A 12,665-nucleotide genomic window follows, 5' to 3' on the forward strand; every position below is an offset into this window, starting at 1 on the left:
CCCCTCCCCGAGAGAAATAACACCCGGGATTCTTGGGGGGCTCCGGGGAAACATGGCTGGGACCCTCGATCTCCTGTCCACCCCCGCCTCGATCCGGCTGCTCCTGCTTCTCCACGTCTCTTTATCCTTCTGGCTGCAGAGGAGCCGCTGCACGGAGGAGGAGGCGCAGGAGTTTTTCAGTCCGGACCCTTTGCCGGAATCCGCCTTGCAAAAGCCCACCGTCTTCTTAGCCATCCTCGCCAGGAACGCGGCCCACTGCCTGCCCCATGTCCTCGGCTGCGTGGAGAGGCTGCGGTACCCCAAGAACAGGATCGCCATCTGGTAAATGAGCCCCAAGCGCCCGGGGGAGGGGGTGTGGGGAGGGGGCAGGTCTACGTTAGCCCATGTCTGAAGGGAGGTGGTGTTTCCAAGGCTTGGGGCTCAGGATGGAGGAACTGCGAATCCGTGTCTCCAAGCAGTGGGAGTCCCTTACTGGGTTGCCAACTGACTCAGAAGGAGATCTGGCTCGCTGGTCAGCCTTTAACATCACCCTGGCCTCCAGAAATCGGCAGGTGAAGGTTTTCACAGAACGCAGCCAGTGCTTGTCCCCGGTTAACTCTCTGCAGCTCAAGCTGCTGCGAGAGAGGCGCAGGAGCAAGAAAACTCTTGGCCACCCCTGCCGGGATCATCCAGCATCCTCTAGAAAAGAGATGGATGCGGGGGGGGGGGGGGAGGGAGCGAAGGAATATCAAGCTGCTGTCCTGTGCCTGTTTATATTTGAATAAGCCCCAGTAAACTGGGTCACACCGAATAAACAAGAACAGGATCTGGTGAAGTGACCAAGCGCAGAGCAGGGCCTAAGGATGGGCTTAATTTTTTTTTTTTTTTAAATCAGAAATTGCAGACCAGTCAGGTTTTGATGGAGGAAAGTGGAAGGGGCTGTGTCATATGAAATAGATCCAGGTGGGCATCTGTGTTGGTCTGAAGCAATAAAACAAAGTTGGAGTCCAGTAGCTTTCACTGTTTTGCATACTAATTCACTGCCCACTCTCTATGTAGGACTGCTGATTCCATCCCATAGTATTGTTTGATGAAGTGTGCTTTTAACCACACGAAATTGTACATCCTGAATAAAACTTTGTTGGTCTTAGAGCGCTACTGGATTCCAGTTTTGTTCTAATGTATGAAATGTGAGTGGAAGTCCTCATGGCTCAGAAGTCTGTTTGGTTACGTCATGGCTGCACAGCGGAGACCTTACACAGCCGGGTATGCACAGGGCAAAGAAATCCAGTTGTTAGTGGCTTGGCATTGGCTGGGGCTAACACCACTGTGCCAGAGATGACAATACAGCAGGGGAGAAACTGCTGGCTCGGGGTTCAGCCTTTCTCTCTTATTACCTGGCTGGCTCCTAAAACAGCTGCCTCTGTTTATATCTTCAAATCTTCCTAGCAGCTGCTGTTTTATAAAATAATTTTTTGTCTCTTGTAGTGTATAGCTGTTCCTTATCCCTCACTTAGGGAGAAGATATATAATGTGTCTGTATGTGCCTGCTAGTGAATTCTCTTTTGTTGAAACACAGTTAGTGGAAGTGTTCTAATGGTTTACCCAAAGCCATGGTTTGGCTGCATCTGCACACTGGTGGCTACTACACAATTGTGCTGTCACAGTAATTTGCAACAGAAATGACTTCTTCCTGGTGTCCATACAGGGGAGTCCAGTTGCAGGTGGTTGCTATAGCATAATATGCAGTGATGTGTTATAGCATAATATGCACCTCAGAGATGTTGTGGCTTTCAGTCTGGCTGTTGAGGGTAATTTGAAGTGTGCATTTTTGTTTTCTTTGCTGCCTCAAGCCCTGCCAGTACAAATGTACCTCATGCATCCCTATCTAATTACATTCCTATCTAATCACAGCGTTTTCACGGCAGACTTTTTACGGGGTGGTTTGCCATTGCCTTCCCCAGTCATCTGCGCTTTTCCCCCAGCAAGCTGGGTACTCATTTTACCAACCTCGGAAGGATGGAAGGCTGAGTCAACCTCGAGCCGGCTGCCTGAAAACCCAGCTTCCACTGGGGATTGAACTCAGGTCGTGAGCAGAGCTTAGGACTGCAGTACTGAAGCTTTAACATTCTGCGCCAGAGGGCTCTCTAGGTGTGTGACTGGATAGCAAAAAAAGAGATATCAGCACTTGACAGTGTACGAAATCAACCCTGACTACTGAGCCTGCTTTGGCGGGGAGGGCGGGATATAAATCCAATAAAATAAAATAAATAGAATGTATTATTATTATTAGCACCAAACTGTTTTTAAAATGTTTTAACTGTTTTATTGTAAGATTTTAATTAGTTAATGTTTAACCTGTAAATGTTTTTACTGTTGTGAGCCGCCCTGAGCCTGCTTCGGCAGGGAGGGCGGGATAGACGGTAAATCCAATAAAATAAATAAATACTAGTAACATAATTCTGCTGCACAGTCCTGAGCAGAATCAGTGGGTTTAGAAGGGTGTAATTCTCTTTAGGACTGCATCGTTGGTAGTGTCTTGTGGTTTGTGTATGTATGCTAGGGAGCATAATCCTGACCCACACATAGTATTGAAACTTGGGGTGACCTAACAAGATTTGTAGGCCAGAAATGCAGACCAGAAAAGAAATATTTCTTTTGCTGCAGTACTTAAGAAACAAATGTAGTTTAACTCTTCAGGATATTCTGATTTTTTTCATAACTTTGTAGGGAGGGGGTAGTGATGATGATAATATTGGATTTATATCCCAGCCTCCATTCTAAATTGCAGAATCTCAGAGCAGCTTACAATCTCCTTTACCTTCCTCTCCCACAACAAGCACCCTGTGAGGTAGGTGGGGCTGAGAGAGCTCTCCCAGAAGCTGCCCTTTCAAGGACAACTCTGTGAGAGCTATGGATGACCCAAGGCCATTCCAGCAGCTGCAAGTGGAGGAGTGGGGAATCAAACCCGGTTCTCCCAGATAAGAGTCTGTGCATTTAACCACTACACCAAACTGGTTCTTTTGGTTTTTGGTTCAGCAGGGGTATGTTTTAAGGAAAGATACAATGCTGAGGGCAGTAGAAAAGCAAGTTCATTAAGACAACTTTTATTATGCAAATACTATAAGTGGATTTTGCACATGCAAGAGATGGTATTGACTGGCCTTTGTTTGGTGTTGACTGGCCTGTGGAATGAATAAAGAACTGAGAGGCGGGGAATAAACCATGTTAAAAAAAATGTTTTGTTTTGGAAAGTCCTTGTAAAATTTGTTGTTCTTACACATGCTGGATGGGGGATTGCCGCCCTATCAGGATTTGACTGGTCTATCCAGAATTTTATTTTCTTGCCTGCTTGTCAGAACTGGCACAGGCAAAGTCAGAAAAAGAATCCATACAAACAGTTTCTGTTGTCATCACTTACACTCGCATGCTGTCGCAGTTAGGTTCGAGACCAGTAGTACCATAGAGACCAACAAGATTTTGGGTGTAGCAGCTTTCAAAAGTCAAAGCTCTCTTCTTCAGAGCTGGACTTGAATCTTAACTGTTTTATGGCGGGTATCTAATGAAGGGAGTTTTGACCTTTGAAAACATATACCCTGAAAACTTTGTTCGCCTCTGAGGTGCTGCTGGACTCTAATGTAGCTGTTCTACAGCAGACCAGCAAGACTTTGCTCTCGGAAAGCAACACTGTTATTGTGTGTGTACTTTCTCCCCCTGCTCTAGAAAAAGGAAGGAGGGGTCCAGTGTGACCACCAAAAAGGCTGTGCTGGAGATGATGGGACTGACATGTATAAATGCCATGGGTAATCTGGTGGTAAGGAAAGGAACCGAGTGAGGCTGAGCAAAAAAGCTGGATCCAGCATAATGCTGGTCACTCCCACTGTACGCAAGCTATGTGTGACATAAGTCACCAGATTCTTCCACACTCCTGGATGGGAAAGGAAGCCGTCTTTTCACACAGGAAGGGGCCTTTAGCCTAGGGATAGCAGTCTCCAGATGGGGGCTAGGAATCCCCTGGAATGACAGCTTATCTCCATACCGCATAGATCAGTTCCCTTGGAAAAAATGGATGAATGCCATGGCATTGTGCCCCACTGAGGTTTCTATTCTCCCCAGGCTTGATCCCCAACTTTTCAGGAGTTTCCTAGCCTGAATACGGAAACCTTAACCCTGCATCCTCACCAGTGGCCAGGGGGGACCTGCAAACCCAGCCGTGGCCTGAGGGGTCAGAAATTCTGTAAACAAGAGGCGGCCACCATACTTGGTCAGTGCACTAAGAAGTAACTGTTGTGTTTGCTTCCAAATAGTCAGCATAGAGTCAGTCTAGTTTGTTTTAGAGAGTAAATTCAGCAATGAGCTCACATGTGCATAAATTTGCTAGGAGTTAAAAAATGGCACCCCTTCTGCCAACTACAGCAGAAATGTGAGATGAAAATTTTCCAGTGCTTTATTTTTCTGTGAGAAATTTTCTATTGTTGTTTCATAAAATTGGTAAACAACGAGTAGATGCCATTCCCAGTACAACATTACGAAAGCTTGACATTAAAAATTGTAGTTACTTTTTTTTGTAGGTGATCATCCCAAGGAAGTGTGTGTGTGTGTGTGTGTGTGTGTGCACGGAGAGAGAGAGGAGCGCTTTAAATCTCTTCCCATTGTAGACACCAGTCAAATAAGTAAGGAACTGATAGATGATGCTATGAAGAGTGACAGTGAAATTGGGGTGTATCAGTGACCCCCATGAAAGAAAGTTAAATTATGTTGAAATGGTGGGTGGATGACATCCACAGCATACCACACACAGTTTTTTGGGTATGCTAAAATTAATGTGTTAACAGTTTTCACTGCCTTTTTTTCCTTCTTAAATTTGAATGATACATTGGCTTTACATTTTTTGCAAATATTATTCCAACAAACAAAATTACCATATAAAACTAAGTTTGTTTGAATAAAACTTAAATCACATCTCATTAGTTTTTTCCCTTAATCTAATATTTCAGTCCCAAATGTTTATTGTTATTGGGATATACAATTAACACGGGATATTTTAAATGTTTCATTTAATAAAGGGAAGTCAAAATAAATATGCTCTATCAGAACCTGTTCTATTTAGGACATCTGAAAGCTTTCCAATTCAACATTTTCCAGAAAGCCTACATCACTTGGCTATAGCCCTACCTCTCTTCATGATGCTATTTGCCCCTCCAGAACTGCCAAAGGAAGAGTTTGGATGAACACTTGTAGGGGATGGTGAATAGGACTGTTTGCCTGTTGCTCTTTTGACAAAAATTGTTGGTCACCAGGCCTTAGTTACAAGCCAGTGAAGCATGCAATAGCAAAATATTATTGGCCGGGAATGGTATTCTACAGATATATGCAAAGGGATGAACGCATTTCCTTTCAGTTGAATATGAATTATACATGGTCACAGCAACAGAAGCTGGTTGATAGAGTCTAAACAAAAAGGACATTTATGTGTTTAGGGTGTTTAAAAATATATTTGTGTGTTCAGGTGGGAATGAGACCCATTAATCTTAGCAGGCTTTGGAATTAGTGATTAGGCGAGAAAGAGTCATCTTTTAAGAACCCTGTCAGTTCCAGAACAAAGTTGCATTAAGGTATATGCCCAAAGTATTCCTTTCTGCTTTGCATATGGTTTATGTACCTCCATAAATTGTGTGGGCCTCTCAGAAATTATGCGGATGTACTATTTAATTATCCACTTTCATTCTTCAAAAACTGTTCACATCATTTAGGACATTAATATGCCAGTAAAAGTATTGTATTCCGAATGCTTGGACACAGTTGAGCTAGAAATAAACTATAAAGTTGGTGTTGACAGATGTTAACTAAAAGTGGGGGGAGTCAGGAGGATGCTGGACTGCTGCTCTCCCCCCTCCCTCCGCTGACAATGATCTAGTGGAGTGATGCAATGGAGAACAGACACATTCATGAAATAGTTCTGGTTTTGTTAGATGGTCTTGTTGAGTTTTATAGCATTTGAGAATAATGGCCGGCCATCTTTCTGTTTTGCAGTGCCCCCATGCCCGAGAGGCCCATGGTGCAGTGTGGTAAAGCTGCAATATTGCAGCGGAGCCCTCTGCTCATGACCTGAGTTCAATTCCAGCGGAAGCTGGTTCAGGTAGCCGGCTCAAGGTTGACTCAGCCTTCCATCCTTCCGAGGTCGGTAAAATGAGTACCCAGCTTGCTGGGGGGGAAGTGTAATGATCGGGGAAGGCAATGCCAAACCACCCCATAAAAAGGTCTGCCGTGAAAACGTTGTGAAAGCAGCATCACCCCAGAGTCGAAAATAATTGGTGCTTGCACAGGGGACCTTTCCTTTCCTTTCATGCCTGAGAATTCTGTATATTCGATATTGTGAGTGTCTCCACTTATTGTTTGGATCAATGCCTTATAAAATCTTGCTGGGAAAATGAGCCAGGACCTTTGAAAAGCATTGTTAGCAGCACTCTGAGAGAAGGGATTCCCTGTGAAACCTTTAGTGTTCATAAGATATTTACATAAGAAGCTTAATCAAATGACTTTCAGTGCATTCATCAATCTTAGCCTGTGCTCTTTTAATGAGGTAACAGCAGTTATTACTTGGGAGCTGGACTCCTTAACTTTATGGCTGCAGAGAACTTTTTTTTTTAGACAGTTAACTAATAGCAAAAAGCAGATTGGGAAATGATGCACGTACCACATTTATGCTCTTATAGCAGCACCCGCCTCACGGCCTCACTGGACCTCTTTATTTCAGTCTCTTTGGGGTATTTTACTTGTTTATTTGATGGGGCCACAGCAGCTTTGTTTGTTCTTCCCACAAAATATAGGCTCTTGAGAACTTTAACTTAAACCACAGATTTATTGTAACACAAAGTTCTTAACTTGGGGATATGGGAGATATTTACACAGGCTAATACGTTGTTCAGTTGTTTCAGGCTTTACATTCACTTTATCTTTTCTTGAGTCTCTCACAGTTACACAGTTCACAGTTTCCCTTTTACTCACTCTCCACCTCTAGCCAAGGTCTGGCCTCTTGGGATTGATGTGTCTAGTCTCACCCCTCGACTGGAGTCTCTCCTCTCAGCCCTTCTTGGTGTCTCAGACCCACATCCACTCCCTCAACCACCTCACTAGATCTTCAGAGTTGTCTCTAGGTGTTTGTGACCATTCCGGTCTTAACTGACTCACACACACACAGCCCTCTTGGCTGGTTTTGTCGAGCTTGCAGTCTCTGGAAGACTTCCCCGTCTCCGCCTCAAGCTCCTTCACAGGATCAGCTGTCCTCTCAGCCTCTCTGGCAGGCTCGAACTGACCCTCTCAGTCTCTGTCAGGCTCCAACACTGACCAACTGACTGAATCACTGCCTCAGCAGCTTCTCTTTCTCCACTACCTCTTTCCCTCCCTGAGAGCTCCGAGCACTTTGCCCCCACCCTCAGGTCACCTGACGCAGCCCTGTGCGTCTTCAGTTTATGGTTAACCCATTGCTTTCCGTCACATGTCCCTCCCCCTTCTGAGACATTGCGCAAGGCGAAAGGTCTCAGCCTTTTGCTGAGCAATGGGACATGGGCACACTTGCTTGGGTTACACTACGTTATAACTTTACAATTTTGTTATAACCCCAACTTCAAAATTATATACATTCTACATCAGTTATACAGTCTAATTTCTTCTATAACATTACCATACATACAGACTTTTAAAATTTTACATTCTTCTTGATAGTGCATCTGCTATCACATTTTGCTTCCCAGGGATATGCTGGATGTCAAAGTTGTAATCTTGGAGCTGTAAACTCCACCTTATGAGTTTGCTGTTCGTATCTTTAACCTGGTTCAACCATTTCAGGGGAGAATGATCTGTACACAGTGTAAACTTCCTTCCCCATAGGTATGGTTTCAATTTACCTATTGCCCACACAATCGCTAAACACTCTTTTTCAATTACTGAGAGGTGTTGCTCTCGGTCCGATAACTTTCTACTCAGATACAGAACTGGATGATACAGTCCTTCCTCTCCTTGCTGACTTAATGTTGCACCTACCCCAACATTAGATGCATCAGTAAAGAGGGTAAACTCCTTTGAAAACTCTGGAGTTCTCAACACTGGTTCAGTGGTCAGAACCACTTTCAGATGTTCATAAGCTTTTTGACACTCTGCATTCCAGTTTACTGGATCAGGGTTCTTCTTTTTGGTGCACTCACATAGCGGTGCTGCTATCGTGCTAAACTCAGGTATAAACCTTCTGTAGTATCCTACTACGCCCCAAAATGCTCGAATTTGTTTCTTGGTTTTGGGTCTGGGCCACTCATGTATGGCTTGCACCTTTCCCCAATCTGCTTTGATCTTACCACCTCCTAGCACATGCCCTAAATACTTAACCTCGGCCATGGCTAGTTGACACTTAGATGCTTTGATGGTGAGACCCGCATCTTTCACTCGTTGTAACACAATGGCCACATGCTGCAAATGTTCCTTCCATGTAGCACTGTAAATAGCAATATCGTCAATATAGGCAAGAGCAAATTCTTTCAGTCCCACTAACATCTTATCAATTACTCTTTGGAACGTGGAGGGAGCGTTCCTTAACCCAAATGGTAATACAGTAAACTCAAAGAGTCCCTCTTTGGTTACAAAAGCTGTTTTCTGCTGATCTTTAGGATCCATAGCTACCTGCCAATAACCTTTTGTCAAATCTAAGGTGGTAATAAAATTGGCAGCTCCAATTGTCTCGACCAACTCGTCTATGCGAGGCATTGGATACACATCCGGTACTGTGATCTTATTCAATCTTCTGTAGTCCACACAAAACCTCATGGTTTTGTCCGGTTTGGGTACTAGGACTACAGGTGAGGCCCACGGACTTTCTGATGGTACAATCAAACCCAATTTCAACATTTCTTCTACCTCCTGCTGTACATACTTGGCATTCGGGCCGGTCACTCTATACGGTTGGAGTGCCACAGGCCTCGAATCCCCTGTGTCAATCTTGTGACACGCTAGGTTTGTCTTACCTGGTACATCTGAAAAAATTGTTTTGTACCTTCCCAATTTTGTTTGTAATTGGCCTCTTTGTTCTCCATTAAGAGAAGGGGCAAACTGAACCTCATTAATGGTCTCTTCCTGGGATATTTCCCCCCAACCCGACAATTCAGTTCCTGCACACTCTCCCTTCTTTGCAATTAAAACCAAATTACCCCTGTCAAAATAAGGTTTTAACATGTTTACATGGAACACTTTACACTGTTCACCATCTTCACTTAAGTTCACTACATAGTTCACATTGGAGATGGTATGGGCGATGGTATAAGGTCCCTCCCAGGCCACGTCTAACTTGTTCTTCTTCCTGGGCTTCAACACCAGTACTCTGTCTCCTGGCTTGAACTCTCTGTCTCTGGATTTGGAGTCGTACCACTGCTTCTGCCATCGTTGCAATCTTCTCATGTTGTCTGCAGCAGCCGTCCTCACCTCCTGCAGATGCTGTTGTAGTTCGTGTAGGTAAGAGATGACATCTGTCTCCTGGATGTCCTCGTTCCCGGACCACGCCTCTTTCAGAACATCAAGGGGTCCTCTGGCTTGCCTTCCATACAACAGTTCAAATGGGCTGAACCCGGAACTTTCTTGGGGTACCTCCCTGTACCCGAAGAGCAGGTGTTGCAACCTCTGGTCCCAATCGTTGGGATGCTTGTATGCGTAAGTCTTTAGCATATGGTTCAGGGTGCCATTAAACCTTTCATTGAGTCCATTTGCTTGTGGGTGGTATGCCGTTGTGGTCACATGCCGGATGCCACAAGCTCTTAATAATTCTTGCATCACATTTGACATAAATGTGGTGCCTAAATCAGTCACCATCTCTTTTGGAAAAACCAATCTTGAAAACACATTCGATAGGGCTTCCGCCACTGTCTTTGCCTCAATGTCCTTAAGTGGAACCGCTTCTGGAAACTTGGTGGCATAATCTACGATGGTAAGGATGTACTTGTTTCCCCTTCTGGTCACTCTGGAGATAGGACCAACAATATCTACTCCTATCTTCCCAAAGGCTTCTGTGACTATAGGGACTAGCTGTAATAGACCCTTAGTTTTGTCTAGAGCTTTCCCCACCATTTGGCAGGCCTGACACGATTTACAGAAAGCCCTTATGTCCTTGCCCATATTTGGCCAAAAGAACCGTTCTTGCACTCGGTCCCTTGTCTTATTGATGCCAAGGTGAGAGGCCATGGGTGATGCATGAGCCAAATCCAACACTTGCATCCTATACTTTCTTGGCAGGACTAATTGCTTCTTTCTTTCCCATACTATGTTATGTTTTCTTTTTAAGGCCACCCGGTATAGTTTCTGGTCTATCACTTTAAATTGGCATGGGTGTTCAATTGTGATCTCATTATCACTCACCCCAGTTCTCTGCCATAGTTCCTTCAGGCTGTCATCTTGTTGCTGCTCTCTGAGGAATTCTGCAGCAGGGATGGTCTGCAACATTGTTTCCTCTTCTTCTGCTGGTTGCTGTACAGCCACCTCAGGCGTAGGCGTTGGCTCTGGCCTGCTTCTTGTAACGATATTCACAGGATTAGCTTGCTGTCTCTTTAATTCAGAAGCTAAATCATTGCCCAATAAAAGCGATGTTCCTATGTCACTCAGGACTCCCACAATCCAATCACCTTGGAACTCTCTATGCTTGATAGGAACTTCTGCCAGGGCCACTTCAAATGTAGGTCCTTTAATGCCTTTTATGGTGTAAGTTTTCCCAGGCAAATACTGATGACTTTTTACTAATCCTGGCTGTACTAGGGAAACCTGCGCCCCTGTGTCCCTATAAGCCTTGACTTCCTCGTCATTTACTGTCACGGTCTCAGTATACTCCTCACTCAAGCTTTCCTATACCTTCCACACTTTCAGAACACTATTGGGTCTTTCTGGTGGTGTGTTCTCTGGAAGTGAGGGGTTTGTTTCTACTTCTTTCTGTTGACCTTGCACCATTTTAACTGTCTTGGCTGGTGGGGTCTTTTTTCCTTTTTCTGAGCAAAATCTGGCATAGTGCCCTATTCCCCCACATTGGAAGCAAGCAGCCTGAGTCTTTCTGTATGGAGGTGGACTGTACCGCTTCGCAGGGTTGTTGTCACCCGCCCCAGACTTCTCTGGAGAGTTCCAGACTCGGGGTTTTTTAGTTGGAGCAGTCCACATTGATCTCCCTAGATCTGATTCAATCTCATCTAGAATCATAGCTGCTTCTTCTACTGTTTTCAATTTCTTGTCTCTCAGAACCCACCTATACTGAGAGGGGACTTGGTTATAAAACTGTTCCAAGCCCACTAAGTTTTTCAGGTCTTCTAAAGTGGAAACTTTACTCCCTTCTACCCATCTGTTAAGGGCTCTGTCTAACCGACAACCTAGTTGAGAGTATGTTTCTCCAGGCTTTCTTCTGATTTCTCTAAATTTTTTCCTGCTTTGCTCTGCTGTTAAGCCAAAACGGACCCTGACTCTTTCCTTGTACAATTGATAGTCAGAAGTTTCCTCATCCCTCAGTTCAGAGTAGATTTCACTCAACCCTCCACAGATCTGAGGTCTCAAATAAATCATTCTGTCCTCATCAGCAACTCTTAAATCTTTACAGGTTCTTTCAAAATTAAACAAAAAAGCTTCTACATCATCTCCTTTTTGGTACTTGGGGAATTTCTTTTGTTCTACTGTGAGGCGCCTTTCATTTCTAGTATCACGTGGAAACTCTGGCCTTCCCTGAATCTCCTGGAGTTTCAAACTGTACATTTTTTCTCATGTTCTCTCTCTCTTTCTGCTTCCCTCTCTCTGCGTTCTCTCTCTCTATTTTCTCTCTTGATTCCAGCCTAGCCATCTGCAATTCTTTCTCTCTTTCTGCTTGAATCTTGGCCATCTGAATTTCTTTTTCTGCCTCTATTCTGGCCAATTCCAACTGTATTTTCATAGCCTCTATGCTCTGACTAGGATTCTCCTCAGGAATCTCTTCTTGTGTCTGCCCATCCCCCGTGGCTGTGGTAGTTCTCTTAGGAGGAGCCATTTCTGACAGGAATTTTCCACAAAACTGTCTTAATTCCTTCACTGTAGTGTCCCTCTACTTTCTGTGTGTCTTAGTGACACTTATTTTGGGGTTTTTCTTCGAAATCCCGACGCTGGCAACCAATTATAGCAGCGCCCGCCTCACGGCCTCACTGGACCTCTTTATTTCAGTCTCTTCGGGGTATTTTACTTGTTTATTTGATGGGACCACAGCAGCTTTGTTTGTTCTTCCCACAAAATATAGGCTCTTGAGAACTTTAACTTAAACCACAGATTTATTGTAACACAAAGTTCTTAACTTGGGGATATGGGAGATATTTACACAGGCTAATACGTTGTTCAGTTGTTTCAGGCTTTACATTCACTTTATCTTTTCTTGAGTCTCTCACAGTTACACAGTTCACAGTTCCCCTTTTACTCACTCTCCACCTCTAGCCAAGGTCCGGCCTCTTGGGATTGATGTGTCTAGTCTCACCCCTCGACTGGAGTCTCTCCTCTCAGCCCTTCTTGGTGTCTCAGACCCACATCCACTCCCTCAACCACCTCACTAGATCATCGGAGTTGTCTCTAGGTGTTTGTGACCATTCCGGTCTTAACTGACTCACACACACACAGCCCTCTTGGCTGGTTTTGTCGAGCTTGCAGTCTCTGGAAGA

General features: G+C 44.5%; 1 protein-coding gene across 1 annotated transcript in view; it reads left to right on the forward strand.

Annotated features, from left to right (window-relative positions):
- Positions 1-43: 43 nt before the first annotated feature.
- COLGALT2 (collagen beta(1-O)galactosyltransferase 2) overlaps positions 44-12,665 on the forward strand; it is an 87,855-nt gene continuing 75,233 nt past the window's right edge. Inside the window, exon 1 of the mRNA XM_060232406.1 lies at positions 44-321. Coding sequence (XP_060088389.1) covers positions 53-321 — 269 coding nt within the window. The 5' untranslated portion in view covers positions 44-52. The remainder of the gene's footprint in view (positions 322-12,665) is intronic.

This window comes from Heteronotia binoei, chromosome 2 (assembly GCF_032191835.1).
Source record: "Heteronotia binoei isolate CCM8104 ecotype False Entrance Well chromosome 2, APGP_CSIRO_Hbin_v1, whole genome shotgun sequence".
NCBI lineage: Eukaryota > Metazoa > Chordata > Lepidosauria > Squamata > Gekkonidae > Heteronotia > Heteronotia binoei.